The sequence below is a fragment of the Ranitomeya variabilis genome, chromosome 5, assembly GCF_051348905.1.
Source record: "Ranitomeya variabilis isolate aRanVar5 chromosome 5, aRanVar5.hap1, whole genome shotgun sequence".
Classification (NCBI taxonomy): Eukaryota; Metazoa; Chordata; class Amphibia; order Anura; family Dendrobatidae; genus Ranitomeya; species Ranitomeya variabilis.
The window spans coordinates 591,326,661-591,352,140 of NC_135236.1; the positions used below are offsets into that span (position 1 = coordinate 591,326,661).

The 25,480-nt window shown below is 46.3% G+C and overlaps 1 protein-coding gene across 1 annotated transcript in view; it reads right to left on the reverse strand.

The window, feature by feature from the left end:
• The window catches only part of DOCK2 (dedicator of cytokinesis 2), a 1,347,187-nt gene extending 1,345,421 nt beyond the window's left edge, over positions 1-1,766 (reverse strand). Inside the window, exon 1 of the mRNA XM_077266018.1 lies at positions 1,596-1,766. Coding sequence (XP_077122133.1) covers positions 1,596-1,647 — 52 coding nt within the window. The 5' untranslated portion in view covers positions 1,648-1,766. The remainder of the gene's footprint in view (positions 1-1,595) is intronic.
• Between the last annotated feature and the right edge of the window lie 23,714 nt (positions 1,767-25,480).

A 25,480-nucleotide genomic window follows, 5' to 3' on the forward strand; every position in this document is an offset into this window, starting at 1 on the left:
ATGAAAAATTGGGGGGGGGGGGACTCCGCGCCTTTATAGAAAATTATTTATATCAATAATTTTAAAAAATAGCATGGGGACCTCTCTATTTTTGATAACCACCAAAGATAAAGCTCACAGCTGGGGGCTGCCGCCCACAGATGTCAGTTTTGCCTGCTCTGGTTATCAAAAATACATGAGACGGAACATCTTATTTTATTTATTTTTTTATACAGTGTGTCAAGGCCTATCACAGCCATGCCAATACTTGACATGGCTGTGATTGAGCTGCAAGTGCCTACACAGTAAAGTTTGCTGATTGACTTTTGAGAAGCTTTGTTTGGGCTGCCGAACTTGAACAGTAACACAGACTTTCTGGAGAAGTTTGTGTTCGAGGTCCGTTCACAGACACTAGGTGTTTGGTACTGACACCAAACTTTATCATTTGGGTTCACCCAACCCTGCTAAACAACATAATCGACAAAAAAATCAGGAACGCCAAATTTACTTTTTTTCGTCGCTGCAATTCCACAAAAAAGGCTGCAACAAGCGATCAAAAGTCACATCTATCCAAAAATGGTTTGATAAAAACTTTGTCATCACACAGCTTCATCAGCTGAAAAATATACATTTTACAGATCTTGAAAAAGGCGACACAACCAGAAAACATTTTTTTTGCTAGCTTATTTTTTTCACGCCTAAAATAATAAAAAAAACCTGAGTTGGGTTTCACTGTAATCATAATGATGAGGAGAATCATATTGCAAGGTAATTTTTACCACAAAATGTACACAGCATAAACCATTGTCAAAACACAATGTTAGATTTACTTTTTTTCATAATTTCACAACACTTGTAATTTTTCCCCCCATTTTCAAGTACACTACAGTAAAATGAATGGTGTCATTCAAAAGTACAACTTTGTCTTGTCAAAATATAAACCCACATATGTCTATGCAGACAGAAAAGTAAAAGAGTTATGGCACTGGGAAGAAAGGATAAATAAAACGGAAATGGAAATTGATCCTCTCGTGATGTGATTGAAAAGCTTTTACCAAATTTGTAAGTTATACTTTATTCATAGATCTCAAGATTGCTTCAGGGAACTGTCTTCAATAGAGAATAGATGCATATACTTCACCTCTGCATTCATTGTCTGACAAAGGCATTGAATGTAATCAAGGTTGAGCAAGCAGTTACAAATACCCAATTGGCATCACTTAGGCTTCCAGTAGGTGACCACCCAAGAATCAGAAAATGTATCTCTTATTCTATGGATAAGGGTATAATTACTATTTATAAATTAATCCAATTATAGAGATAGCTGATTTTCTTCCCATTTGTGTATTATTACAGTTAACCTTTCATTTCAGAAAATAGACATTACATTTACTGTAAATATTAACTCTCATTCAAACATTTAAGAACACTATATTCCCTAAAACTGATAGTTTTGAGCAAAAAAAGATAATCTGTTTAGTTATGTGGGTGTATGGTCTTAACAAGAACCTAATGCACATGTTACTTTCTGATCACTGCTCTCATTATGACTTTGCACCTACCACATCCTTCCTCTTCTAAAAGAAAAAAAAAATAGTAATCCACATTAAACTCACCAACTCCATATCTCTCTTTGACAGTCCTTTGCCAGGAAGGCATGCTGGACATACCAATTGAGCCTGGAAACACAGATGCACAACACAGAGCTTTCAAGTCTCCTTAAAGAGTTTTGGAGGACCAGGAAGAGTAGATTTTTGGTAGCTGTTAAGGCGCAGATTGAGTCATACCCTCCCAGAGACACTCCTACCACTTACTTCCGTCTTGTGTATGAAATCCTGTATCTACTTAGGTTCCTCTTGATAAAGTACAGCAGCATCACAGTATGTCCTTCTCACTACTCTTTCTTTTATCTTGAATAATCTTCTACAAATGCCATAGAGTAGGCAATAATTTGAAAAAGGATATTTAAAAGTTGTGAAAGTGTAATAAAACTGTTGTATTTAAGACATTTTCTATCATCTAGGTCAGCTGTTATTAACAAATAATTGTATGTAATAATAATTTTAATAATTGCAATCTCTGGAAACCTGCGCCTGAGGTCCCATAGCAAAACTATGGCAAGAGCCCCACTCCACAATGACAGCAGTAAGTTCAGGAAATCTATCTTATGATTTATTTCCAAAATAATAGCACAGACATAAAGCTCAATATTTTGAAGTCACAATCCAATGAGATGTCCTGTGCTGTCATAATGCAATTATAATAAGACAGTAATATCACAGTACTTACGGTATATATTTTCAGTGAAGTTAGAGAAAGGATTTTTGTTAGGTCCATGTCTAAACTGTCACTTAAATCCTAGGCCCCTTTTAGGTTGTACTTACACTGTCAATGGTGCTAGGTGATGCTGACTTACTCCTGTTTAATATTCAGATTGCTGGGACTTGTGATGGCACCCAGCAAAGGAACCTATGTCTCACAGCTGAGTATTGATCAACTGCATTAGCTCATGCTGTGAAGCTTGGAAGGGACCGCATCCTATGTAAAACCCCTAAATATCAAAAGTAGTCCATAGTATACAGAACTGGCACTTCAAACAAAGTACATAAACAAAAATGCGGACTAATATCTCAAAGAAGCCGCAAGAAGAGATCCAGATAATATAGACATAAAATTACTTTTTATTGTGAAAATTAAAAAAAATAATAAACATACACATATATATGCAAAGATACCCCAACCGAGAGGGAATCCGTAACTAACAATATACACACAAGTGCAAATATAGAGAGGAGCATAAGATAACAACAGCACAACTAAATGGAATAAAGATCTAAGGAGGACCTTATCGGTATCAGACCAAAAATAATGGGCGCATCCACCCTATGTTTAAGCCAAGTGACCAATTGAAGTTGTAAATAATAAGAACTAACGCTGACAGTAAGGCCATGTGCACACGTTAAGTATTTTTCGCATTTTTTTCGCGTTTTTTCGCTATAAAAACGTGATAAAAACGCGAAAAAAACGCTTACATATGCCTCCTATTATTTTAAGTGTATTCCGCATTTTTTGTGCAAATGTAGCCTTTTTTTCCGCGAAAAAATCGCATCGCGGAAAAAAAAGCAACATGTTCATTAAAATGCGGAATTGCAGGGGATTCCGCACACCTAGGGGTCCATTGATCTGCTTACTTCCCGCACGGGGCTGTGCCCACGATGCGGGAAGTAAGCAGATTATGTGCGGTTGGTACCCAGGGTGGAGGAGAGGAGACTCTCCTCCACGCACTGGGCACCATATAAGTGGTCAAAAAATAAGAATTAAAATAAAAAACAGTCCTATACTCACCCTCGATGTCTTCCCGCCTCCACTGCACGCTGTCGCTTCGGTTCCTGTAGCTGGTGTGCGGTGAAAGACCTGCCGATGACGTCACTGTCCTGTGATTGGTCGTGAGCGGTCATGTGACCGCTCACGTGACCGTGACGTCACGGAAGGTCCTGTGCGCACAGACCAGCTATAGGAAGAGGAACGGACGCCGCTGAGGAGATGTCTGGGTGAGTATAAGCATTTTTTGATTTTTTTTATTATTTTTAAACATTCTATCTTTTACTATAGATGCTGCATAAGCTGCATCTATAGTAAAAAGTTGGTCACACTTGTCAAACGCTATGTTTGACAAGTGTGACCAACCTGTCAGTCAGTTTTCCAAGCGATGCTACAGATCGCTTGGAAAACTTTAGCATTCTGCAAGCTAATTACGCTTGCAGAATGCTAAAAAAACGCGAAAAAAACGGGAAAAAAACGCAAAAAAAAAAATGCGGATTTCTTGCAGAAAATTTCCGGTTTTCTTCAGGAAATTTCTGCAAGAAATCCGCAACGTGTGCACATACCCTAAGGGGTCCTACATTTAAATTTCACCTAATTACCCGGTTGTTGCTGTGTTACTCCGACCCAGTGGGTAGTCAGATTCCCTCCTCACTCCTCCTTAGATCTTTATTCCATTTAGTTGTGCTGTTGTTATCTTATGCTCCTCTCTATATTTGCACTTGTGTGTATATTATTAGTTACGGATTCCCTCTCGGTTGGGGTATCTTTGCATATATATGTGTATGTTTATTATTTTTTTTAATTTTCACAATAAAAAGTAATTTTATGTCTATATTATCTGGATCTCTTCTTGCGGCTTCTTTGAGATATTTGTTATGATCTTGTGGCCTAGGAGCAGCATGGACGAGCTCTGGAGTAGGTGGCCTCTATACTGACCGCAGACCCTGAACTTAACACCGCAACTATAAGTAGCCATGGGATGTTCCTGTCACTCCCTCGACACCTCGTCACAGCCGGAGGACTAATTACCCCTAAAGAAAGAAACAGGAAAACTATCTTGCCTCAGAGAAAATCCCCAAAGGAAAGACAGCCCCCCCACAAATATTGACTGTGAGAGGAGAGGGAAATTACAAACGCAGACTGAAAACAGAATTAAGCAAAGGAGGCCACGCTACCTAGAAAGAAAAGACAGGACAGAGTACTGTGCGGTCAGTATTAAAAACTACAAAAATCCACCACAGAGAATACAAAAATCTCCACACCTAACTAAAGGCATGGAGGGTAACTCTGCGACTCCAGAGCTTCCAGCTTGGCTGAATAAATCCTTACACAGACAAAGCTGGACAAGAAAAAACATAGCAATTCACTGAACTATAAAGTCCACCGCATGTGGACTGCAAAAACAAAGCCAGGACTTATCTTGATGATTTGGACAATCCAGCAGGAGAAACCAAGCAGAGATGTGAATCCTCCAGTAAAACAATGGACAACTGGTACTCCCTAAAGGGTGAAGCCAGACTAAATAGCCCCGTCCAAAGTGGAAGCACCTGATGACTGCTGTGAAGGACAAACAGCAGCACTACCACTTATAACCACCAGAGGGTGCCCAAGAGCAGAACCCACAACAGAATTCACAACAGATATTAGTCCGCATTTTTGTCTATGTAAAACCCCTACAGCTTGCTGCTTTTTCTAGTTATAGGTGTATACCAATCCTGGTCTGCTATTTGTGGACTATCTGCTGTTTGTATCTGCTGTCGCTACTAGGTTCTGCACCTGGATCGTTTAGCTTTCTGAATGCCTTACTATTCTGACGTCACTGCCCGGCGCCCACTGTGAGGAGATGAGCAGTCGCTCAGAGCAGCGCACGAACCAGGAAGAAGAGAGGTGAGTATTTATTTTTTTATGGGGTGCTGACTAATACTACAAGGTCTGCCTATGGGGCGTCTGTCTTATACTACAGGGTCTGCCTATGGTGGTCTGCCTAATACTACAAGGTCTGCCTATGGGGGTCTGTCTTATACTACAGGGTCTGCCTATGGGGATCTGCCTTATACTACAGGGTCTGCCTATGGGGGTCTGCTTTATACTAGAGGGTCTGCCTATGGGGGTGCTACCTTATAGTACAGGGTCTGCCTGTGGGGGTGCTGTCTTATACTACAGGGTCTGCCTATAGGGATGCTGCCTTATAGTACAGGGTCTGCCTATGGGGTGCTGCCTTATACTGCAGGGTATGTCTAAGGGGGTGCCGCCTTATACTACAGGGTCTGCCTGCGGGATGCTGCCTTATACTACAGGGTCTGCCAATGGAGGTACTGTCTTATACTACAGGGTCTGCTTATGGGGGTGCTGCCTTATACTACAGGGTCTGCCTATGGGTGTGCTGCCTTATACAACAGTGTCTGCCTGCGGGATGCTGCCTTATAGTACAGCATCTGCCTATAGGGGTGCTGCCTTATACTACAGGGTCTGCCTATAGGGGTGCTGCCTTATAGTACAGGGTCTGCCTATGGGGGTGTGTTATGATTCTTAGTGGCTGAGGATCACGAATAGACCAGCAAGTGAATAAACTAAGGACAAGCTCTAGGGAGATGGTAACTGGACTGATCGCAAATCTGAACCTATTCAACACAACTAGAGGTAGCCGGTGAACGTGCCTAAATAATTCCAAGACGTCTCGAGCCAGCCTGAGGAACTAGCTACCCCTAAAGAGAAAAAAAGACCTCGCTTGCCTCCAGAGAAATAATCCCCAAAGATATAGAAGCCCCCAACAAATATTAACGGTGAAGTAAGAAGAAGGCACATACGTAGGGATGAAATCAGATTCAGCAAAAGAGGCCCACTAGTACTAGAAAGCATAAAATAGAGCAGGGGTCTATGCGATCAATAAAAAACCCTTACAAAATATCCATCCTGAGATTTCAAGAACCCACGCACCAACTAATGGTGTGTGGGGAGAAACTCAGTCCACTAGAGCATCCAGCAAGCGAGGGAATCACATTTTAGCAAGCTGGACAAGAAAACATGATAAACACTGCTGATCAAAAAATGATCAAACAAAACTTAGCTTGTCCTGGATGGACTGGGAGTGAGGTAGTCAGAAGGAATCTGAGTAGCACTGATTACATCGACAGCCGGCAACAAGAGGAAGTGAAACAGAGCTATATAGGAACCTCCCAGAGGATAACGAACCAGCTGATAGCCAGAGACCAGCAGGATAACAAACAAAGCCACCAGGGGGAGCCCAAAGCAAAAGTCACACCATACCACCAGTGACCACAAGAGGGAGCCTGAAAACAGAGTTCACAACAGGGGTGCTGCCTTATACTACAGGGTCTGCCTGCGGGATGCTGCCTTATACTACAGGGTCTGCCAATGGGGGTGCTGTCTTATACTACAGGGTCTGCCTATGGGGTGCTGCCTTATACTACAGGATCTGCCTGTGGGATGCTGCCTTATACTACAGGGTATGCCAATGGGGGTGTTTTTTTATACTGCATGGTATGCCTATGTGGGTGCTGCCTTATAGTACAGGGTCTGCCTATGGGGTGCTGCCTTATACTACAGATTCTGCCTGTGGGATGCAGCCTTAAACTACAGGGTCTGCCAATGGGGGTGTGGTCTAATACTACAGGGTCTGCCTATGGGGGTGCTGCCTTATAGTACAGGGTCTGCCTATAGGGGTGCTGTCTTATACTACAGGGTCTGCCTATGGTGGTACTGCCTTATAGTAAAGGGTCTGCATATAGGGGTGCTGTCTTATAGTACAGTGTCTGCCTATGGGGGTGCTACCTTATACTACAGGGTCTGCCAATGGGGTGCTGTTTTATGCTACATAGTCTGCCTATGGGGGTGCTGCCTTATAGTACAGGGTCTGCCTATGGGGCTGCTGCCTTATACTACAGAGTCTGCTATGGGTGCTGCATTTGGGGGGTCTGTCTTATACTACAGCATCTGCCTATGGGGGGTCTGCCTAATACTACAGGGTCTGCCTATGGGGGTCTGTCTTATACTACAGGGTCTGCCTATGGGGGTGCTGCCTTATAGTACAGGGTCTGCCTATAGGGGTGCTGTCTTATACTACAGGGTCTGCCTATGGTGGTACTGCCTTATAGTAAAGGGTCTGCATATAGGGGTGCTGTCTTATAGTACAGTGTCTGCCTATGGGGGTGCTACCTTATACTACAGGGTCTGCCAATGGGGTGCTGTTTTATGCTACATAGTCTGCCTATGGGGGTGCTGCCTTATAGTACAGGGTCTGCCTATGGGGCTGCTGCCTTATACTACAGAGTCTGCTATGGGTGCTGCATTTGGGGGGTCTGTCTTATACTACAGCATCTGCCTATGGGGGGTCTGCCTAATACTACAGGGTCTGCCTATGGGGGTCTGCCTTATACTACAGAATCTGTCTATGGGGTACTGTCTTATACTACAGGACCTGCCTATGGGGGTGCTGCCTTATACTACAGAGTCTGCCTATGGGTGCTGCCTTGTGCTATAGAGTCTGCCTATGGGGGTGCATTATACAATCTAGAGTAGGCCTATGCAGAGTGCATTATACTATATTGAGGATTATGTGGTGCATATTACTACATTGAGGACTATCTGGTGCATTATACTATATTGAGGCTTTTTAGAGGAGCATCATAGTGTGGAGATTACAGTGAGGGGCCATCATATAGTGTGGGGATTACAGTGAAAGGGCCTTCATACAGTGTTGGAGCCATCAAACAGTTTGGAGGCTACTAGGGGGTCAGTGCACTGTGTATAAGGGAGCATCATACTGTGTATAGGGGAGCTGTACAGGTGGAGACTCGGGACATTATTAAATGTAAAGTTGGCACTTATTGTTATAGGGGAACTCAGGTTACTGTGACTATGAAAGGGGCACACATGGCAATATTACTTTCTAGGGAGCAAAATATGGGCACTGTTTTCTAGGGTATTTGCACCTGGCATGACTGTATTATAGAGGGGTGCTTTAGAATTTAGAAGGCACAGAGAACCACACAGCAGGTGCAGTAATAGGGACACATATGGCAGCAGCAGCTCAGTATTGGGGTATCGGCAGGATGAGAAGTTTCTGCAGGTTGGGAATAGATGGTGATGGGGCTGGAATATGAGAAGTGAAACGTGTCGTGGCTGCAAGAAGTTGTCATGTTGGTCTGGGCCAGATGGAAAAGACGGGAAAAATGAACGTTTCCATCATAAAGAACATCAGCGGTAAGTCCCATCTGTAACTGTGCTCTGATCTCTTATATGTTCTGTAGGACTGGTATCTACCACTGACCATATGGCGGTAATATCAATATTGGTCTTTATATAGTGATTATTTTCAGTAACATCTGTCATCTGGGGTTCTCCTCCACTATTAGGGTGCGTCATCGAGTTGTAATCAAGGTTACCTGGTTGGGGGCCAACTCAGAAGCTTCGCCCCCCTGAACCAAAACCTTAGCTACGCCTCTGCATACACATATAAGATGCCTTATACAGGTGCATCTCACAAAATTAGAATATCATCAAAAAGTTAATTTATTTCAGTTCTTCAATACAAAAAGTGAAATTCATATATTAGATAGTCATTACAAATAGAGTGATGTATTTCAAGTGTTTATTTCTGTTAATGTTGATGGTTATGACGTACAGCCAATGAAAACACAAAAGTCATTAACTCAGTAAATTGCAATACTTTATAACACCAGCTTGGAAAAATTATTTTAACATCCGAAATGTTGGCCTACTGAAATATTTATTCAGTAAATGCACTCAATACTTGGTCGGGGCTCCTTTTGCTTCAATTACTGCATCAATGCAATGTGGCATGGAGACGATCGGTCTGTGGCACTGCTGAGGTGTTATTGAAGTCCAGGTTGCTTTGATAGCAGCCTTCAGCTAGTCTGCATTGTGGGATCTGGTGTCTCTAATCTTCCTCTTGACAATACCACATAGATTCTCTATAGGATTAAGGTCAGGCAAGTTTGCTGGCCAATCAAGCATAGTGATACTGTTGTTTTTATACCAGGTATTGGTACTTTTGGCAGTGTGGACAGGTGCCAAGTCCTGCTGGATAATTAAATTTCCATATACAAAAAGCTTGTCGGCAGAGTGAATCATGAAGTGCTCTAAAATTTCCTGGTAGATGGCTGTGCTGACATTTGCCTTGATAAAACAGAATGGACCTACACCAGCAGATGACATGGCTCTCGAAACCATCATTGATTGTGTATACTTCACACTAGACCTTGGAAATCAAGGTCCCAGAGTCAGGAGGAGGATTGAAGAGGCCACAATCCCAGCTGCTTGAGGTCTACTGTGAAGTTTCCTCAACCAGTGATGGTTTGGGGAGCCATGTCATCTGCTGGTGTAGGTCCACCGTGGTTTATCAAGACCAAAGTCAGCGCAGCTGTCAATCAGGAAATTTAAGAACACTTAATGATTTCCTCTGCTGACAAGCTTTTTGGAGATGGAAGTTTAATTCTCCAGCAGGACTTGGTACCTGTCCCCACTGCCAAAAGTACCAATACCTGATTTAAAAACAACAGTATCATTGTGCTTGATTGGCCAGCAAACTCGTCTGACCTTAACACCATAGAGAATCTATGGAGTATTGTCACGCTCACGCCCTGACTGGTGGGCGTGAGCTCGGGGGGTTTGTGGCCCCACTGTGCCACAAACCAGACTACCCTGGAAGGGGCGTGACTGTGACAGCTGCCTGGGTTTTCACTGGAGCCCCTGATGGTGAGGTCAGGCTTGTGCAGCAGGCAGCTGCCAGGTGCTACTCCAGGGCGGTGTCTGGCTGTGGCTGCTGATCCCTCTTGGGAGACAGGAATACCAGGATTGGTGCGGGCATCAGGCAGGACTGGCAGAAGAGCACGGCTGAAAATCAGACGAGTAGGCTGGCATGGCTGAGACAGGGCTGGCAGAGACACAGCAGGGATCACAGGGCTGGCAGAGACACGGCAGGGAACACAGGGCTGGCAGAGACACGGCAGAGAACACAGGGCTGGCAGGAACACAGGACTGGCAGGGACGGCAGGAAACACAGGACTGGAAGGCACGGTAGGAACGGTAGGACTGGCAGGAACAAGGGATTGGCAGGAACACTGGATTGGCAGGCACAGCAGAGAACACAGGACTGGTTGATGTGGTGTAAGAAGGAACAGGTAGGGACCTGTTCACACTAGAGGTGCAGGTACGGATATGTAGTTAGGAGGAACATGTAGGGACCTGTTCACACAGGTGGTGCGGGAACGGATATGAAATATGAAGGAACAGATAGGACCTGTTCACACAGGAAATGTAGGTATGGAAATAAACCAGAAGGAAGGGAGAATGAAGGAACAGGTTGAGACCTGTTCACACAGGAAGAGAACCGCAAGGCTGCGGATAGGAAAGGTAGAGCAGCAAGAGATAGCGCAGCAATAAAAGCAAAGCAGAGCAGAACCACAAGGAATGTGGAGAAGAGCTGCAGCAAGAGATTCTTACAGCAACGGGATCGGAGCAGAGATGAACAGAGCAGAACCACAAGGAATGCGGAGAGGAGCTGCAGAAAGAGATTCTTACAGCAATGGGAGCGGAGCAGAGAAGAACGGAGCAGAACCGCAAGGAATGCGGAGAGGAGCTGCAGAAAGAGATTCTTACAGCAACGGGAGCGGAGCAGAGATGAACGGAGCAGAACCGCAGGAGTGCGGATCAGAGGTAAAAGCCACAAAGGTACAGAGCAGGCAGAGCTGTAAGAGTGCAGAGTGTAAGCAGACTGAGAACACAAGGAAAGACACAGCAGGGAAGGAAGCCACAGACAAGGAGACAGAGATAAGACTAAGTACAGACAAGGCAATGGAACAAGACACAAGGACAAAGACACAGGGACCAGGATATTCTGCCTCCTGGAGGGCGGACAACAAGACCAAGGCAAAAATACAGAGAAAAGCCTCTAGCGAGGGAGTAACATAGACGAAGGCCTGGCAAACTCAGCAGCTAGACACTAACTGAGCAAACACATTGCACAGGCCCAGAACACTGGGTGGAGCTGCACTATATACTGGAGGCCTCTTGGTAATTGGTCAGGAACAGATTAGACAGATGCACTTGATTGCTACAAGAACCAGAGAGTTCAGGCGCCGCCCCCCTATACACAAAGCCATGAAGCATGCAGAGAGCAGAGACACAGAACATGGAGCTGGCATAAAACAGAAACCACATCATGGCCTGGAGCAGTGGGTAAGAAAGTGTGAGAGATGTGAGGCCATGCCGTGATGCCAGCAGAGTTGTTACAGTACCCCCCCCTTTACGGCCCCTCTTCTTCAAGCCCGCCAGAATAACTTGTAGAAGAAGGATAGGAGCACACATAGTCCTGGCCAACATGACATCTTCAGAGTAGAATAAGGCAGGCGGGCCACCAGGAATCTCAGAAAACAAAGTCTCTTTGTGCTCTGCAGGGTTAGCTTCATCAGAAATCTTGGATAGCAAAGTCTCATTGTACCCAATGGGGTTAGCTTTCTCAATGGACTGGACCATTTCCTCAGGGTAGACAAGAAGCCGGGACTTGGAAGCTACCGACTTGTTATCTTCACCAGCCGGCCACATGGAAGCCGAAGGAATACTCACAGGATACACCTTCTGCCCGATATCCAGAGACAAACTTTCAGGTAGCAGAGATGTTCTAGAGTACTGAACACAGGAAAAGTCATTAGAGATGAGTGTGGAGAGCATCAGCTCCACTGGGTCAGAGAAAAATTGAGGTGAACAAACTTCTGTTTTGAAGTCTTCACCAGCCGGCCACAAGGACGCTGAAGGTATAAACATAGGAACCATCTTCTGCCCGTTATCCAGAAGAAATCGTCCAAACGGCGGGGATGTTCCTAGGAACGGTTTACAAGTAGAGTTGTAGGAGATGTGAGGAGAGATCGTCACCGCTTTCCCATCTTCGGTGACATTAGCACACCTTGACTCGACGACTAACTGTTTACTGGTATAGTCGCTGGAGATGTGTGGAGACATCTGTCATGATCTCAATGGCAAGAGAACATAGCATCAGCATATATAGGAACTAGCTCTTGGAAGATGGAAACTGAGCTGACCATGAACTAAACCTAACGCACAACTAGCAGTGGCCGGGTAGCATGCCTACGTTGATTCTAGATGCCCAGCACCAGCCGGAGGACTAAATAATGCTAGCAGAGGAAAATATTAGTCCTAGCTCACCTCTAGAGAAATACCCCGAAAGGAGACAGAGGCCCCCCACATGTATTGGCGGTGAATTAAGATGAAATAACAAACGTAGTATGAAAATAGGTTTAGCAAATTTGAGGTCCACTTACTACATAGCAGAAGACAGAAAGGACACTTTCATGGTCAGCTGAAAACCCTATCAAAACACCATCCAGAAATTACTTTAAGACTCTGGCATTAACTCATAACACCAGAGTGGCAATTCCTGTTCACAAGAGCTTTCCAGACACAGTAACGAAACTACAGCTGTGAACTGGAACAAAAATGCAAAAACAAACATGGACAAGAGTCCAACTTATCTAGTAGTTGTCTAGGAGCAGGAACAAGCACAGAGAGGCTTCTGATAACATTGTTGACCGGCAAGCAACTAACAGAGCAGCAAGGTTATATAGCGACTCCCACATCTTGATGGGAACAGGTGAACAGAGAAGATGAAGACACCAGTTCAATTCCACCAGTAGCCACCGGGGGAGCCCAGAATCCAAATTCACAACAGTACCCCCCCTCAAGGAGGGGGCACCGAACCCTCACCAGAACCACCAGGGCGATCAGGATGGGCCCTATGAAAGGCACGAACCAGATCAGAGGCATGAACATCAGATGCATTCACCCAAGAATTATCCTCCTGGCCGTATCCCTTCCACTTGACCAGATACTGGAGTCTCCGTCTGGAAACACGGGAGTCTAAGATTTTCTCCACAACGTACTCCAACTCACCCTCAACCAACACCGGAGCAGGAGGCTCAACGGAAGGCACAACCGGTACCTCATACCTGCGCAATAATGACCGATGAAAAACGTTATGAATAGAAAAGGATGCAGGGAGGTCCAAACGGAAGGAAACAGGGTTAAGAATCTCCAATATCTTATACGGGCCGATGAACCGAGGCTTAAACTTAGGAGAAGAGACCCTCATAGGGACAAAACGAGAAGACAACCACACCAAATCCCCAACACGAAGCCGAGGACCAACACGACGGTGGCGGTTGGCAAAAAGCTGAGTCTTCTCCTGGGACAACCTCAAATTGTCCACCACCTGCCCCCAGATCTGATGCAATCTCTCCACCACAGCATCCACTCCAGGACAATCCGAAGATTCCACCTGACCAGAGGAAAATCGAGGATGAAACCCCGAATTACAGAAAAACGGGGACACCAAAGTGGCAGAGCTGGCCCGATTATTGAGAGCGAACTCCGCCAATGGCAAAAAAGCAACCCAATCATCCTGGTCAGCAGACACAAAACACCTCAGATATGTCTCCAGGGTCTGATTAGTCCGCTCGGTCTGGCCATTCGTCTGAGGATGGAAAGCGGACGAAAAAGATAAATCTATGCCCATCCTAGCACAGAATGCCCGCCAAAATCTAGACACGAATTGGGTCCCTCTGTCAGAAATGATATTCTCAGGAATACCATGCAAACGAACAACATTTTGAAAAAACAGAGGAACCAACTCGGAAGAAGAAGGCAACTTGGGCAGAGGAACCAAATGGACCATCTTAGAGAAACGGTCACACACCACCCAGATGACAGACATCTTCTGAGAAACAGGCAGATCTGAAATAAAATCCATCGAGATGTGCGTCCAAGGCCTCTTAGGAATAGGCAAGGGCAACAATAATCCACTAGCCCGAGAACAACAAGGCTTGGCCCGAGCACAAACGTCACAAGACTGCACAAAGCCTCGCACATCTCGTGACAGGGAAGGCCACCAGAAGGACCTTGCCACCAAATCCCTGGTACCAAAAATGCCAGGATGACCTGCCAACGCAGAAGAATGAACCTCAGAGATGACTCTACTGGTCCAATCATCAGGAACAAACAGTTTATCAGGTGGGCAACGATCCGGTCTATCCGCCTGAAACTCCTGCAAGGCCCGCCGCAGGTCTGGAGAAATGGCTGACAATACCACTCCATCCTTAAGGATACCTGTGGGCTCAGAGTTACCAGGCGAGTCAGGCTCAAAACTCCTAGAAAGGGCATCCGCCTTAACATTCTTAGAACCCGGTAGGTATGACACCACAAAATTAAACCGAGAGAAAAATAATGACCAGCGCGCCTGTCTAGGATTCAGGCGCCTGGCGGTCTCAAGATAAATCAAATTTTTGTGGTCAGTCAATACCACCACCTGATGTCTGGCCCCCTCCAGCCAATGGCGCCACTCCTCAAAAGCCCACTTCATGGCCAAAAGCTCCCGATTCCCAACATCATAATTCCGCTCAGCGGGCGAAAATTTACGGGAAAAGAAGGCACAAGGCCTCATCACGGAGCAGTCAGAACTTTTCTGCGACAACACTGCCCCAGCTCCGATCTCAGAAGCGTCGACCTCAACCTGAAAAGGTAGAGCAACATCAGGCTGACGCAACACAGGGGCAGAGGAAAAACGGCGCTTAAGCTCCCGAAAGGCCTCCACAGCATCAGGGGACCAATCAGCAACATCAGCACCCTTCTTAGTCAAATCGGTCAATGGCTTAGCAATATCCGAAAAACCAGCAATAAATCGACGATAAAAGTTAGCAAAGCCCAAAAATTTCTGAAGACTCTTAAGAGAAGAGGGCTGCGTCCAATCACAAATAGCTTGAACCTTGACAGGATCCATTTCAATGGAAGAGGGAGAAAAAATATATCCCAAAAAGGAAATCCTCTGTACCCCAAAAACACACTTAGAACCCTTCACACACAAAGAATTAGACCGCAAAACCTGAAAAACCCTCCTGACTTGTTGGACATGAGAGTCCCAGTCATTCGAAAAAATCAGAATATCATCCAGATACACAATCATAAATTTATCCAAATAATCGCGAAAAATATCATGCATAAAGGACTGGAAAACTGACGGAGCATTTGAAAGACCAAAAGGCATCACTAAATACTCAAAGTGGCCCTCGGGCGTATTAAATGCGGTTTTCCACTCATCCCCCTGCCTGATTCGCACCAAATTATACGCCCCACGAAGGTCAATCTTAGAGAACCACTTGGCCCCCTTTATGCGAGCAAACAAATCAGTCAGCAACGGCAATGGGTATTGATATTTAACAGTGATTTTATTCAAAAGCCGATAATCAATACATGGTCTCAAAGAGCCGTCTTTTTTTGACACAAAGAAAAAACCGGCTCCTAAGGGAGATGACGATGGACGAATATGTCCCTTTTCCAAGGACTCCTTTATATATTCTCGCATAGCAGCATGTTCAGGCACAGACAGATTAAATAAACGACCCTTTGGGTATTTACTACCCGGGATTAAATCTATGGCACAATCGCACTCTCGGTGCGGAGGTAACGAACCAAGCTTGGATTCTTCAAAGACGTCACGATAGTCAGACAGGAACTCAGGAATTTCAGAGGGAATAGATGATGAAATGGAAACCACAGGTACATCCCCATGAGCCCCCTTACATCCCCAGCTCAACACAGACATAGCTCTCCAGTCGAGGACTGGGTTGTGAGATTGCAGCCAAGGCAATCCTAGCACCAAATCATCATGTAGATTATACAGCACCAGAAAGCGAATAATCTCCTGGTGATCCGGATTAATACGCATAGTTACTTGTGTCCAGTATTGTGGTTTATTATTAGCCAATGGGGTGGAGTCAATCCCCTTCAGAGGAATAGAAGTCTCCAAAGGCTCTAAATCATACCCACAGCGTTTGGCAAAGGACCAATCCATAAGACTCAAAGCGGCGCCAGAGTCGACATAGGCGTCCGTGGTAATAGATGACAAAGAGCAAATCAGGGTCACAGATAGAATAAACTTAGACGGTAAGGTGCAAATGGAAACAGATTTATCAAGCTTTTTAGTGCGCTTAGAGCATGCTGATATAACATGAGTAGAATCACCACAATAGAAACACAACCCATTTTTCCGTCTAAAATTCTGCCGTTCGCTTCGGGACAGAATTCTATCACACTGCATACTCTCTGGCGACTTCTCAGTGGACACCGCCAGATGGTGCACTGGTTTGCGCTCCCGCAAATGCCTATCGATCTGAATAGCCATTGTCATGGACTCATTCAGACCCGCAGGCACAGGGAACCCCACCATAACATCCTTAATGGCATCAGAGAGACCCTCTCTGAAAGTCGCCGCCAGGGCGCACTCATTCCACTGAGTAAGCACAGACCATTTACGGAATCTTTGGCAGTAAATTTCCGCTTCATCTTGCCCCTGAGATAGGGACATCAAAGTTTTTTCTGCCTGAAGCTCCAAATGAGGTTCGTCATAAAGCAACCCCAAGGCCAGAAAAAACGCATCCACATTGAGCAACGCAGGATCCCCTGGTGTCAATGAAAAAGCCCAGTCTTGAGGGTCGCCCCGGAGCAAGGAAATCACAATCCTGACCTGCTGTGCAGGGTCTCCGGCAGAGCGAAATTTCAAGGACAAAAATAATTTGCAATTATTTCGAAAATTCTGAAACCCAGATCTATTCCCCGAGAAAAATTCCGGCAAAGGAATTCTCGGCTCAGATACAGGTGCATGACAAACAAAGTCTTGCAAATTTTGTACCTTCGTGGCGAGATTATTCAAACCTGCAGTTACACTCTGAAGATCCATTACAAACAGGTGGACACAGAGCCATTCAAAGATTAGAAGGAGAGAAAAAAAAAAAAAAAAAAAAATTTCAGCAGACTTCTTATTTCTCTCCTTTCTCAGCCAAGGATTTTAACCCTTTAGTGGGCCGGTCAAACTGTCATGATCTCAATGGCAAGAGAACATAGCATCAGCATATATAGGAACTAGCTCTTGGAAGATGGAAACTGAGCTGACCATGAACTAAACCTAACGCACAACTAGCAGTGGCCGGGTAGCATGCCTACGTTGATTCTAGATGCCCAGCACCAGCCGGAGGACTAAATAATGCTAGCAGAGGAAAATATTAGTCCTAGCTCACCTCTAGAGAAATACCCCGAAAGGAGACAGAGGCCCCCCACATGTATTGGCGGTGAATTAAGATGAAATAACAAACGTAGTATGAAAATAGGTTTAGCAAATTTGAGGTCCACTTAATACATAGCAGAAGACAGAAAGGACACTTTCATGGTCAGCTGAAAACCCTATCAAAACACCATCCAGAAATTACTTTAAGACTCTGGCATTAACTCATAACACCAGAGTGGCAATTCCTGTTCACAAGAGCTTTCCAGACACAGTAACGAAACTACAGCTGTGAACTGGAACAAAAATGCAAAAACAAACATGGACAAGAGTCCAACTTATCTAGTAGTTGTCTAGGAGCAGGAACAAGCACAGAGAGGCTTCTGATAACATTGTTGACCGGCAAGCAACTAACAGAGCAGCAAGGTTATATAGCGACTCCCACATCTTGATGGGAACAGGTGAACAGAGAAGATGAAGACACCAGTTCAATTCCACCAGTAGCCACCGGGGGAGCCCAGAATCCAAATTCACAACAGACATCCTCACCGTTTCCCCATCTTCGGTGACGTCAGCACACCTTGACTCCTCGACTAGCAGACCAGCTGAAGAAGATGTCACTGCTGAGTGTCTTTGATGCATGGGAACCAGACACTTCTCAAGACTGGGTAAGTTCAAACGAAGCACTTTACTGGAACTCTTGACCAGAGCGGGTGGTAGAGTCCTTGGCTCAGAATGACCCATGGGCATAACAAACAGCATATGGAAAACAAACTTCTTCGTGTATAAGGCTCCAACTTGGAGCTGTAGTTGTCCTTGCAGGACTAGACTGCTCTTAAGCAGGGCTCGGCCATTATCAGGCAATGCCCACACCGGGTTCTGGAGCTGTAAAACGGAGACCATATACCGACTCCATATGATTGGCGGCTTAAACTCACCAAAGCTCCCGGAAAGCAGTGAAACAGTCATTAACTTAGATGGAGAGGAAGTACTCTTGCCAGGGGCAGCCTCTTCTACTGGCCCAGGGCTTTGGAGCTTTACATCCCCTGGACTGAGGCCATCTAGGTGTTCCTCACAACAGCAGCGACTTTGTATGCCCATCTTATGGCTGATTTCGGGCTGCTGCTTTGCCAGCCCACTCTCATCAACCTTCTTAGGCTTCACACGGGTAGCTGCATTAACGGGTAGAGGAACTGGAGGGTCACAGACGGTCATGGCTTGACGTGGGGGTTTCTTCACGGGTTTCGCTCGTCTGGTGCGCCTTTCGAATCTAGATGGGGAAGACTTCACAGGAGTAGCAGGACGAGGCTTGTCAAAGACTCTATGGAAGGCCACCAGGAAGGCCCCTAGGTTCATGACGATAGGATCCCCTGCTTCCCAGAGGGGAGTTATCCATATTAGAGCATTTTTGGCCAGGTAGCACATGATGTAACCCACCTTGACCCAGTCAGAGGGAAAACAAGCTGCATTCTGCAGGATGTAGCGTAAGCACTGTTTCAGGAACCCCTGGCATTCTTCAGGATTCCCATAGAACATAGGTGGGTCAGCTGGGTAGTGCTCCTCCTCATAGGCCTGAAGTTGCTTGAAGAAAGCATTAGAGACTATAATTGGGTCAGAGGTCTCTTCAATCTGAACCACCCTTGGTGGAACAAATTTATCAGGTTGCTCATACGGGCAGAGAGAAAGTTCATCATGCTCTGCGAGCGGTAGGACATGGGATACAGCGGAGGCCATGGCCTGTGCAAACTGTCACGCTCACGCCCTGACTGGTGGGCGTGAGCTCGGGGGGTTTGTGGCCCCACTGTGCCACAAACCAGACTACCCTGGAAGGGGCGTGACTGTGACAGCTGCCTGGGTTTTCACTGGAGCCCCTGATGGTGAGGTCAGGCTTGTGCAGCAGGCAGCTGCCAGGTGCTACTCCAGGGCGGTGTCTGGCTGTGACTGCTGATCCCACTTGGGAGACAGGAATACCAGGATTGGTGCGGGCATCAGGCAGGACTGGCAGAAGAGCACAGCTGAAACTCAGACGAGTAGGCTGGCACGGCTGAGACAGGGCTGGCAGATACACAGCAGAGATCACAGGGCTGGCAGAGACACGGCAGGGAACACAGGGCTGGAAGAGACACGGCAGAGAACACAGGGCTGGCAGGAACACAGGACTAGCAGGGACGGCAGGAAACACAGGACTGGAAGGCACGGCAGGAACGGTAGGACTGGTTGATGTGGTGTAAGAAGGAACAGGTAGGGACCTGTTCACACTAGAGGTGCAGGTACGGATATGTAGTTAGGAGGAACAGATAGGGACCTGTTCACACAGGTGGTGCGGGAACGGATATGAAATATGAAAGAACAGATAGGACCTGTTCACACAGGAGATGTAGGTATGGAAATAAACCAGAAGGAAGGGAGAATGAAGGAACAGGTTGAGACCTGTTCACACAGGAAGAGAACCGCAAGGCTGCGGATAGGAAAGGTAGAGCAGCAAGAGATAGCGCAGCAATAAAAGCAAAGCAGAGCAGAACCACAAGGAATGTGGAGAAGAGCTGCAGCAAGAGATTCTTACAGCAACGGGAGCGGAGCAGAGATGAACGGAGCAGAACCGCAAGGAATGTGGAGAGGAGCTGCAGAAAGAGATTCTTACAGCAACGGGAGCGGAGCAGAGAAGAATGGAGCAGAACCGCAAGGAATGCGGAGAGGAGCTGCAGAAAGAGATTCTTACAGCAACGGGAGAGGAGCAGAGATGAACGGAGCAGAACCGCAGGAGTGCGGATCAGAGGTAAAAGCCACAAAGGTACAGAGCAGGCAGAGCTGTAAGAGTGCAGAGTGTAAGCAGACTGAGAACACAAGGAAAGACACAGCAGGGAAGGAAGCCACAGACAAGGAGACAGAGATAAGACTAAGTACAGACAAGGCAATGGAACAAGACACAGGGACCAGGATATTCTGCCTCCTGGAGGGCGGACAACAAGACCAAGGCAAAAATACAGAGAAAAGCCTCTAGCGAGGGAGTAACATAGGGCAAGGCCTGGCAAACTCAGCAGCTAGACACTAACTGAGCAAACAGATTGCACAGGCCAAGAACACTGGGTGGAGCTGCACTATATACTGGAGGCCTTTTGGTAATTGGTCAGGAACAGATTAGACAGATGCACTTGATTGCTATAAGAACCAGAGAGTTCAGGCGCCACCCCCCTATACACAAAGCCATGAAGCATGCAGAGAGCAGAGACACAGAACATGGAGCCGGCATAAAACAGAAACCACGTCATGGCCTGGAGCAGTGGGTAAGATAGTGTGAGAGATGTGAGGCCACGGCATGGCCAGCAGAGTTGTTACAAGTATTGTCAAGACAAAGGTGAGAGACACCAGACCCAACAATGCAGATTAGATGAAAGCTGCTATCAAAGCAACCTGGGCTTCCATAACACCTCAGCATTACCACAGGCTGATCTGTTATGACCCCAGTGGACAGGGTCTCAGAGGAACGTGTAAGTCTGCGAGATACAAAAATCCAGCTCATAGGGCTGTGGTAACTGGGTTGACCAAATAGCTACTCCTAACGCCAACACTAGAAGTAGCCGGGGATCATGCCTACGGTGATCGCTAGATGACTCGCGCCAGCCGGAGAATCTAACTACCCCTAGGAGAAGAAAACAAAGACCTCTCTTGCCTCCAGAGAAAGGGACCCCAAAGCAAGATACAAGCCCCCCACAAATAATAACGGTGAGGTAAGAGGAAATGACAAACACAGAAATGAACCAGGTTCAGCAAAGAGAGGCCAGCTTACTAATAGCAGAATAAAGCAAGATAACTTATCTGGTCAACAAAAACCCTATAAAAATCCACGCTGGAGATTCAAGAACCCCCGAACCGTCTAACGGTCCGGGGGGAGAACACCAGCCCCCTAGAGCTTCAGCAAAGGTCAGGATACAGATAGGAACAAGCTGGACAAAAATACAAAACAAAACCAAAGCCAAAAAGCAAGGAAGCAGACTTAGCTTGAAATACAGGAACCCGGATCAAAGGACAAGAGCACAACAGATTAGCTCTGAATTCAACGATGCCAGGCATAGAACTGAAGGTCCAGAGAGCTTATATAGCAACGCCCCTGAACTAACGGCCCAGGTGAGCATATAGGAGAAGACAGAAGCTCCAGTGTCAAATCACTAATGACCACTAGAGGGAGCAAAACGCAAATTCACAACAGTACCCCCCCCTTAGTGAGGGGTCACCGAACCCTCACCACGACCACCAGGGCGATCAGGATGAGCGGCGTGAAAGGCACGAACTAAATCGGCCGCATGAACATCAGAGGCGACCACCCAGGAATTATCTTCCTGACCATAGCCCTTCCACTTGACCAGGTACTGAAGCCTCCGCCTGGAGAGACGAGAATCCAAGATCTTCTCCACCACGTACTCCAACTCGCCCTCAACCAACACCGGAGCAGGAGGCTCAGCAGAAGGAACTACAGGCACAACGTACCGCCGCAACAAGGACCTATGAAACACGTTGTGGATAGCAAACGACACAGGAAGATCCAGACGAAAGGATACAGGATTAAGGATTTCCAATATCTTGTAAGGACCAATAAAACGAGGTTTAAATTTGGGAGAGGAAACCTTCATTGGAACAAAGCGGGAAGAAAGCCACACCAAATCCCCAACACGTAGTCGGGGACCCACACCGCGGCGGCGGTTGGCAAAGCGCTGAGCCCTCTCCTGTGACAACTTCAAGTTGTCCACCACAAGATTCCAGATCCGCTGCAACCTATCCACCACAGAATCCACCCCAGGACAGTCAGAAGGTTCCACATGACCCGAAGAAAAACGAGGGTGGAAACCAGAGTTGCAGAAAAACGGCGAAACCAAAGTGGCGGAACTAGCCCGATTATTAAGGGCAAACTCAGCCAACGGCAAGAAGGTCACCCAATCGTCCTGATCAGCAGAGACAAAACACCTCAAATAAGCCTCCAAAGTCTGATTAGTTCGCTCCGTCTGTCCATTAGTCTGAGGATGGAAAGCAGACGAAAACGACAAATCAATGCCCATCCTACTACAAAAGGATCGCCAGAATCTGGAAACGAACTGGGATCCTCTGTCTGACACAATATTCTCAGGGATGCCGTGCAAACGAACCACGTTCTGGAAAAACACAGGAACAAGATCGGAAGAGGAAGGCAGCTTAGGCAAAGGAACCAAATGGACCATCTTGGAGAAGCGATCACATATCACCCAGATAACAGACATGCCTTGAGACACCGGAAGATCAGAAATGAAATCCATGGAGATATGTGTCCAAGGTCTCTTAGGGACAGGCAAGGGCAAGAGCAACCCGCTGGCACGAGAACAGCAAGGCTTAGCTCGAGCACAAGTCCCACAGGACTGTACAAATGACCGCACATCCCTTGACAAGGAAGGCCACCAAAAGGATCTGGCCACCAGATCTCTGGTGCCAAAAATTCCTGGGTGACCTGCCAACACCGAGGAATGAACCTCGGAAATGACTCTGCTGGTCCACTTATCAGGCACAAACAGTCGGTCAGGTGGACAAGAATCAGGCCTATCAGCCTGAAATCTCTGCAACACACGTCGCAGATCTGGAGAAATAGCTGACAAGATAACTCCATCCTTAAGAATACCAACAGGTTCAGCGACTCCAGGAGCATCAGGCACAAAGCTCCTGGAAAGAGCATCGGCCTTCACATTCTTTGAACCTGGTAAATACGAGACAACGAAGTCAAAACGGGAGAAAAACAATGACCAGCGGGCCTGTCTAGGATTCAGGCGTTTAGCAGACTCGAGATACATCAGATTTTTGTGATCAGTCAAGACCACCACACGATGCTTAGCACCCTCGAGCCAATGACGCCACTCCTCAAATGCCCATTTCATGGCCAACAACTCCCGATTGCCCACATCATAATTTCGCTCAGCAGGCGAAAACTTCCTAGAGAAAAAGGCGCAAGGTCTCATAACAGAGCAACCAGGGCCTCTCTGCGACAAAACGGCCCCTGCTCCAATCTCTGAAGCATCCACCTCAACCTGAAAGGGAAGCGAGACATCAGGCTGGCACAAAACAGGCGCCGAAGTAAACCGACGTTTCAACTCCTGGAAAGCCTCCACGGCAGCAGGAGCCCAATTAGCCACATCGGAGCCCTTCTTGGTCATATCCGTCAAAGGTTTCACAATGCTAGAAAAATTAGCGATAAAACGACGGTAGAAGTTAGCGAAACCTAAGAACTTCTGAAGACTCTTAACTGACGAGGGCTGAGTCCAATCAAGAATAGCTCGGACCTTGACTGGGTCCATCTCCACAGCAGAAGGGGAAAAAATGAACCCCAAAAAGGGAACCTTCTGTACACCAAAAAGACACTTTGAGCCCTTGACAAACAAAGAATTTTCACGCAAAATTTTAAAGACCATCCTGACCTGCTCCACATGCGAGTCCCAATTATCAGAAAAAACCAGAATATCATCCAGATAAATGATCAAAAATTTATCCAGATAGTTCCGAAAAATGTCATGCATAAAGGAATGAAAAACTGAAGGGGCATTAGAGAGCCCAAAAGGCATCACCAAGTACTCAAAATGACCTTCGGGCGTATTGAATGCGGTTTTCCATTCATCACCTTGCTTAATGCGCACAAGGTTGTACGCACCACGAAGGTCTATCTTGGTGAACCACTTGGCACCTTTAATCCGGGCAAACAAGTCAGACAACAGCGGCAAAGGATACTGAAATTTGACAGTGATCTTATTTAAAAGTCGATAGTCAATACAAGGCCTCAAAGATCCGTCCTTTTTAGCCACAAAAAAGAATCCCGCACCAAGAGGGGAAGAAGACGGACGGATGTGTCCTTTCTCCAGAGACTCCTTGATATATGAACGCATAGCGGTATGTTCAGGTATCGACAGATTAAACAGTCTTCCCTTAGGAAACTTACTGCCTGGAATCAAATCTATTGCACAGTCACATTCCCTATGAGGAGGCAATGCACTGGACCTGGACTCGCTAAAGACATCCTGATAATCAGACAAATACTCCGGAACTTCCGAAGGCGTAGAAGAAGCAATAGACACAGGCAGGGAATCCTCATGAATACCACGACAGCCCCAACTTGACACTGACATAGCCTTCCAGTCCAGGACTGGATTATGGGTCTGTAACCATGGCAGCCCCAAAACAACCACATCATGCATTTTATGCAAAACAAGAAAACGTATCACCTCGCGGTGTTCAGGAGTCATGCACATGGTAACCTGTGTCCAATACTGCGGTTTATTTTCTGCTAATGGCGTAGCATCAATACCCCTAAGAGGTATAGGATTTTCTAATGGTTCAAGAATAAAACCACAGCGCTTAGCAAATGAGAGATCCATAAGACTCAGGGCAGCACCTGAATCTACAAACGCCATGACAGGATAAGATGACAGTGAGCAAATCAAAGTTACAGACAGAATAAACTTAGGATGCAAATTACCAACGGTGACAGGACTAACAACCTTAGATATACGTTTAGAGCATGCTGAGATAACATGTGTAGAATCACCACAGTAGTAGCACAAGCCATTCTGGCGTCTATGAATTTTCCTCTCATTTCTAGTCAGGATTCTATCACATTGCATCAAATCAGGTGTCCGTTCAGACAACACCATGAGGGAATTTGCGGTTTTTCTATCACATTGCATCAAATCAGGTGTCCGTTCAGACAACACCATGAGGGAATTTGCGGTTTTGCGCTCCCGCAACCGCCGGTCAATTTGAATAGCCAGGGCCATGGTATCATTCAGACCTGTGGGAATAGGAAAACCCACCATAACATTCTTAATGGCTTCAGAAAGGCCATTTCTAAAATTAGCAGCCAGTGCACACTCGTTCCAATGTGTCAGCACGGACCATTTCCGAAATTTTTGGCAGTACACTTCAGCCTCGTCCTGGCCCTGAGACATAGCCAGCAAGGCTTTTTCAGCCTGAATCTCAAGATTGGGTTCCTCATAAAGTAAACCGAGCGCCAGAAAAAACGCATCAATATCAGCCAATGCCGGATCTCCTGGCGCCAACGAAAAA